A 7,501-nucleotide genomic window follows, 5' to 3' on the forward strand; every position below is an offset into this window, starting at 1 on the left:
TTCTTGGAAGCCTCTGTTTGGAGGCTTAATTTGTTTTTTGGGTTTTTTTCCCGTTACCAGCTCTTCTTGCTCTGATCAACAGCTCCAGCTTCTTCAAGGTTCCCAAACAGCTGCTCCAGCAGCTGTAATAGCTGGTGAAAAGTTAGAAATCAGGCAGAAGCATCTGAGCTTTCAGTCACTTCACTTAATACAGGCGCTAACCTTTAAAAATTATCTGTTTGCATTAGCCAAGAATGAAAGCATAACCTAGTTCGATTTTAAAAAGTGCTCATTTTCAGGGCTTTAACTTTGGGTTGTTATATTGCATAGGAAAGTCTCTTGCCATTGCAGAGGGTTCTATTAAGCTGGACAGTTCTGAAATAGTTCTTGTCAGAGGCAGTGCTAGCACTTTGGGGACCTTAAGCAGGAATATTTCCTCTTCCCAATATATAATCAGAAGTGAATAGAGTCCTTCCTTTTGCTGTTTGTGGCCATAAGTAGTTACTTATTCTGGTTCTGGTTGCTAGGTCTTGACACTTTAAATTTCAGCTGTCCCACTTAATACAGTTGTCAGAAGAGCATTCTTTTCAGTTGTCATTGCATTACAATCTTTCCTTCTCCCACTCTGCAAGAATAGTTAACTTACCTATCCCTTCTTCATTTGTTTTACTAGCCAAAGGCTAAAAATGGAAAGCAGAATCTATTCTTTATCTTAAAAGCAGGGTTCTACTTTTGTTTAAGTTTATTTTGTGCTGTTGAGTGAAGAAAGTTTCCCCATGTCATGGTATGGAACTCTGGACTCAAATTTCAAATTGATTCTGTGCTAACTGGGGTGGGATTTGAGCAATGGCAAGTTGCCCTGTCCCCAATAAGGCTGACGGCATTTCTTCCCTCTTCCGATTCATTTACTGATAGGAAACGCAGGATGTTTGAGTGCCCCCATTCCAGGATGGCTGCTCCCCACAAATGGGGACAAGACTTGAAGTATGAACACTATGAACACTGCCCTGTTGTGGGAACTGTGTCCAACTTCCCTGCTGAGTGGAAATAGAGAAGGCAGATCCAGGAACAAATTCACTGCCCCCAAAATATAGGGTACTTAAAAGGATGGGTGTCCAAACTTAATTGTCACACGCTTTCAAAGTCCAAATCAATTACACAATTATAAACAGTTTTCTGGTACCATTGAATAATCAATATAGAGTTTTTTTTATGTTGTGACTAAATAACAGTTTTAAAGAGTAATGAAATAAAATCCTATTTCTGTACTTTTTATTCTAGGAGCACATGATTCTTTGCAGATTTGCAGATCAAACAGCTGTTCGGCTTCCACCCGAACGTAGACTAATAGGTATGTGATTCCACAGCTGTTGTGCAGAATATGCACATTATATTTGGTGATGTGCTTAATTTATGATCTATGAGAAGAACTAGTACGTTTATCAATAGAGGATCAAATTTCTGCTTTGTGAGCACACTTAAAGAAGTGAGTGTTTCTATTGCTATATATTTTTTTTCATTATGGGTGAAGTTTTTCCAGATATGAGCTAGAGTATGATTTTGGCATTTTACTCATCACCATGTCTCTGCACTAGTTACTCTATACTATACGCTATACTCTGGAAAGGAAAAAGACACCTTGTAGTCCACTAGAGACCTCCTTAAAACCAGTGTAACTCCCATGAAAGATACTGTGGCAGTGGGTGACAGTATGAAACCCCTAGATATATTAAACATGACATATAGTAATTGATGATCAATCATTTTAAGAATTCACTGACAAGGGCAAGATGGGAACGGTACAAAAATTGTGTTGAAAGTAGTAAAGATAGAAATATCTTCAGCAGAAATATTGAAAACTTCTTTGAAATCAAAGGACTTAAATGACCAAACAGGAAATTGCTATATCTAGTCTATGAAGAGAATTATCAAGGAAAGATACAGGAAGATAGAGGTATATGCTTAATTTCACTAGAAAGAACAATCTAGATACATTAATCATAGTGAGTTTTTAAAAAATAATTAAGGATAGTTACATCTAGAATACTTTACTCTCAAGAATAAAGAAACTTGGTTGGTGTATTGGCTTCCAACTTCTAGGGAAGAAAACATATTTGTAACAGTTCAGCTTTTAGTATTTGGTGCATTAAATTGAAATGGTGGTTTTTCAGTTTTACAGTTTTATATCATAATGGTATACAGGCAGTCCCCGGGTTACATGGATCCGACTTACATCGGATCCCTACTTACAAACGGGGCGAGGCAACCCCGCACTAGCTGCTTCCCCCCAGCAGACCAGGGAGACACGAAGCTAGTGCCCCCCCCCAGCAGACCAGGGAGACGCGGAGCGGCTTTTCTCAGCAGACACCTCAGCTTGAGAATAAAGGACTGAGAGAAGTGAGGTGTGGGAGAATAAAACTGAGCTCTGGAGAAATGTTTGGCTAGAGTTTCCCCTACAATATGTACCAGTTCCGACTTGCATACAAATTCAACTTAAGAACAAACCTACAGTCCCTATCTTGTACGTAACCCGGGGACTGCCTGTATAACAGCAAAAACTAAGTGCAGGATGAGCATTTCCATGCAATTTATGACTAGCTGGGTTAAGGTACATGGGCCTATTGTTTCCTTCAGTGGCTATTAAGTGCTGAAAACACCCTGTTCTCTCTGTTGGCCAGTAATTAAATAAAAAAGAGAGGCTGATTTGAAGTAAAGGTGGAAGGCTATACTTACTAGAACTTTGTAAAGGAATGTGTTTTACCAGATCCCATATGCAATTGTTCCCAAAACATAGACATTTGCTGGATGGTATCTGAACCTAGATCCACATCTTACAGCTCGAGTCCATATTTAGTTCTTGTGTAGAAAAGTGACAAATGATAGTTGTTCAAGAGCAGACAAAAGACTTAGCTGTGGAACATGGATATTGTTCTTCTATAGGATTTAGTATGCTAAAGGGAAAAGGGAGACTACAAACTAGTTTCAAATTAAAAAACCAACAACAATTCAAGCCACAATTAGGGAAACATTTTTGTGGAATGCAAGTGCGTCTTGGCTCAATAACACTTATGAAATATTTCAAAGGCAGTAAGGAACAACTAATCTAAATACATTTTTAAAAGCTGCATTTGTGATAGTTGGGGCATTTCCTATAATTAAGAATACTAAAGGAAATACTGCAGATTTTAATTTCAAATTTTACGTAAAAGTAGATATAATTATTTTACTATCTCCATTATATTTAGACAAAAAAACCACTAGGTCAGTGTTACAGCTGCCAATTAGACTCCACCCTCTGAAAGGGGGTGTCTTCTACTGGTTATGAGATACCCATGGGACATGGGAAAGAAACAGCCAGTTCAAAAGAGAGGGAAGAGGCATCAAATAAGCTTTTGTTGGCATTTTGATACAAAATATCTGGAGGCTTTGAATTATTTCACCTTTTTGTATATTTTGTGTGTCATAGAAATTGTATAGTATTCTTTCCAAATGTCTGTTTCCTTAAGGAGAAAAAATACCTCATTGGTATTTCTATTTTAAAAGAAACATTATTTTCCTGATTTATTCCATTAAACTATTCCATTCTATTGAAAATCTTTATGGGTGCGTGGTTGCTGTGCATTAAGTTTTATTTTCAGGTGACTAAGATAAAGGTCAGACCACATTTGTGTTAGTCATGTTCTTTTGTAAGTCGAAGTGGAATAAAGCAGATTTGGAGATGATAGGTACTTCTGGATTAGGTTGCTTCAGGATTTTAAGTTATTTACTTCTATGTTTTCCTGACATCACTAGTAACTGAACAGTGCCAAAGTGTACATTTATTTGTATATCATATATTACTAGTAGAAATTAAGGAAGCTTTTAATGGTTCCATTTTTGTCCTGGTATTCTAGGAAAACACTGTATGGGGCTGGTGGATCTGGATCGGGCATGGGCTGCAGAAGGATGCAACTACTCTGTCCAAGTGATGTCCATGGAGCCAGAGAGTTGCTCCCCAAAGAACAACATGGTAGTGGGTGTCCCTATTTAGATTATGAGAGTTCTATTTGATTTTAATTAAACATCAGTCATGATCAATGCCTGAAAACACCTTAGGGGGTTCAAACTGCTGGGAAGCAGACATTACACATTCTGAACCTGTGGTTTTCATAAGACTAAGTAGCGGGGAAAAGGCTTGGAAAGTGGGCTGCCTATAGAGCATTGCAAATTCTACTTGTAATATGTTATTAAAGGATTGCTGGCTTTCATAATGAGAATCCCCTCAAGCTTTCACTGCCCCACAGAGCAAGCTCCAGCAAAGGTTGGAAAGGGTTTGATTTCATTTCTGGAAAAGTGATTTTCTTTTCAGTACAGCCATCTCTGCTGATCTTTCACATTTGAAATTACAGTTCAAAACGACATTTATGTTTGTAGGTTGAGTATATGACAGTATTGCAGGTCTCCACATGGACAATAAAAGTTGCTGACCATTTTGTACTTAAATATGAAAAATCTAGTCACATATTTATGGTGTGACTTTTCTTATGGGCAGACTGTCCAATAATAGACTACATGCTGTATGGCATTGGTAGCTTTTTCTTGTAAAAAGTCTCTACTGTTATAACAGTATTGTTTTCCATAAAGATCCTTGAAATACTTTTTGTATCATTCTACTCAACATATATATTTTAATCTCTTAATTTTTTTTTAATAATTTACATTGCTTTGGAAGTGTGGAATGTGGATTTTGTGCTCAGGAATCTGAAAGTATGGACAGTTGCTGAAAGTAAAATTCTTCTGTTTATCCATGGTATTGAGTGTGGCAGATACTGTATGATCCTCCTGATTAGAGATGGACACCTAAGATAATTTTGGTTGTTGGCAAGGATTGTTATTCACCTTAGGTTGAGACACTCATTGCCAGGGCTGGCTCATGGCTGTGCCATTCCTAAAACAGAGTAATGGTTATATTTGGAAAAGTCTGAACTTTTATCTGTCATTGTCAGTTATTTTTACTAAATTTAAAATTTGCACACAACTGCATTATGGGAACCCTGTGAAAATATCAATCATATGTTACAATAAAAAGAAAATGAATCTCTTGCGTAATAAGTAGAATCTCTGTATCCTAATTTAAATGAGTAGCATCACTCTTTGACACTCACAGAAATCAAAATGCAATATAATGAATTTGTATGAAAGACTTGATTTGATGCATTTATGAATTTTGAAATTTGTTACTTTAAAGCAGTGGTGGCCAACCTGTTCATCAGGGTAAGCCTCCAGATACTTTATTTACTGTGTGTCCAAAGATTACAGGGACTTGCTGGCCACTACTTCCTGCAGCTCCCATTGTCTGGGAATGACTTACCATGACATATGGGAGCTGAGGGCAACCGCATATGTGGATGCAAGATAAACAACCTGTCTGGCGGTCCGCCAGTGTCTTACCCTGACAGACAACATGCATGCTGCAGGTTTGCCACCACCAATTTAAAGTATAACTTAGTATAACTAAGGTTTGGTCAATATGGATATCACCTTAGCTCTTCAGTGAGTGTTGAACATGAATCTACATTGTACAAGATGCTAGCAGACATCGAGGAAATAAAATTAATCCTCTGGATTTTTTTCTGTCTGATGGTTACATCTCCAAAGGATCCAGATGACTTTTAGTGAATGACAATGGAAACTTCATGCTGCTTCATTTGGAAATTCAGGAGTCCACAAACTGATGTAACTTCACACACACATCTTGAATTTTTACGACACAATGATGCTTTTACACGAACTTCTTGACATGTCAGGGAAGCGAGTGATATCTTATTTTTTAATCACTCTGGTAACAGTGAAGACATTCCACATTGTGGTTTGAGACTCGCCTAAAATAGATAACAGCAAACAATGCGTCTTGCAATTTCTTAAACATATCCAAAGAGAAGTTAGTTTTTGGATACCATTTCAATTAATTTATCTTTCACTGACTCTAAGCATAATGTGAGGAGAGAGAAAATTACTTATTTGCTTGCTGCATGTTGCACAGAAGAAAAGACTCACCAGGATAAGTCATATGTTGTAAGCTCAATTTTGTATATTAGAGGCTTGCTTTGGAGAGATACATCAATCTAAGTAAGCCCTAAGCTGTTGGTTTTAACCCTGGTAATTGCTAAGAAGTAGATTTAAGGGGTAAACTTTGCTGATCATGTTAGTCTAGTATCCAACTGTAATAGTTTTTTATTAATTTACATTTGTAGTTTGATATCATACTTAAAATGTCTGGAGTTTCTATTTGAATAATCTATAATTTTGTCTTTCCAGCTAGCAAGAAGGGTTTGGAGGTAGGAGGTGTTTTGAGCTAACAACTGCAGACACCTGCCCTGGAGTTGACCATTGAATAAAAGCTGGGGAGGGAGAACCGTCATCCTAGGGACCAGGGGAGCTAATTCAGGCAAACATCGATGTAGTTGTCGGTGTACGTGTATTTCTATCTTTATTTCCACCCTTTTTCTTTCTGTGTTTCTGTTATATGAGTTAGCTGCTTTCAGAATTCCTTATCAATGCATTTTAGCATTGCTGTGTTTATGTGGAACTAATAGTATACACATGCATTCCTAAGTGTGGGCAGTGTGCCTCCTTACTATCTTAGGCCACGTCTTCGCTATGTGGAAGATTGATGCTGCCTCAGTTAATCTTCCAGGGTTCGATTTAGTGGGTGAAGTGAAGACCTGCTAGATTCAACTCAGAGGGCGCCTCCGCTAGTGCCACTATTCCTTCTTCTCACTAAGAGTAAGGGAAGTCAATGGGAGTGTTTGCTTCTGTTGACCTCCCACTGTGGGGGTGTCGAGGAAACTCGATTTAAGGTATGTTGATTTCAGCTATGTAATTAACGTAGCTGGAGTTGTGTATCTTAATTTGACTTTCTGCTGTAGTGTAGAGCAGGCCTTAGAATCATGGGACTGGGAGGGGACCTTGAGAGGTCATCTAGTTCAGTCCCCTGCACTTATGGCAGGATTAAGTTTTATGTATACTAACCCTGACAACTGTTTGTTTAACCTTTATTTCTTAATTTAATCTTATCGAAATGCATGATGACATTAATATTGTTCCATTAAACTGATCTACTAGTTTATTATGAAAGGCAAATTTGTTGTATATATTAGTTGTTTCTACTGTCATGCCTATAAAACATTTTGTTCATAGGGCTGTAAAAATTCTAGATTGGGATTTTTCTCAAGATCATGAATGTTTGACTTCCAAATTTTTGTCTAAAGGGCCTTTGGAACATGTTTTCAAACGTAATTTTATGGATTTAATAGCAGAAATGTCACTTTGGATGCTGAACTTCAAAGTATTAATATAATATTGTTATATTAATGATAAATCTGACTTAGTGGCAGGTCCTGCCAAGAGGTGTATTTATTTTCATTGTAAACTATATTTATGTCTATATCTTATCTATATCTAGAGAGAGAGAGAGATTTTAATTGAAAAATAAATGGATACCTAAGGTGACATCCATCCTTTTTGCAATTTCCTGAAGCTT

At 37.3% G+C, this 7,501-nt stretch overlaps 1 protein-coding gene across 3 annotated transcripts in view; it reads left to right on the forward strand.

The window, feature by feature from the left end:
- The window catches only part of GSTCD (glutathione S-transferase C-terminal domain containing), a 128,524-nt gene extending 123,681 nt beyond the window's left edge, over positions 1 to 4,843 (forward strand). For all 3 annotated transcript variants that reach the window (XM_075929687.1, XM_075929688.1, XM_006119312.4), the window contains 2 exons: positions 1,261 to 1,330; positions 3,873 to 4,843. In XM_075929687.1, the coding sequence (XP_075785802.1) occupies positions 1,261 to 1,330; positions 3,873 to 4,009 (207 nt within the window). In that variant the 3' untranslated portion in view covers positions 4,010 to 4,843. The remainder of the gene's footprint in view (positions 1 to 1,260; positions 1,331 to 3,872) is intronic.
- Positions 4,844 to 7,501: the final 2,658 nt, after the last annotated feature.

The sequence above is a fragment of the Pelodiscus sinensis genome, chromosome 5, assembly GCF_049634645.1.
Source record: "Pelodiscus sinensis isolate JC-2024 chromosome 5, ASM4963464v1, whole genome shotgun sequence".
NCBI lineage: Eukaryota > Metazoa > Chordata > Testudines > Trionychidae > Pelodiscus > Pelodiscus sinensis.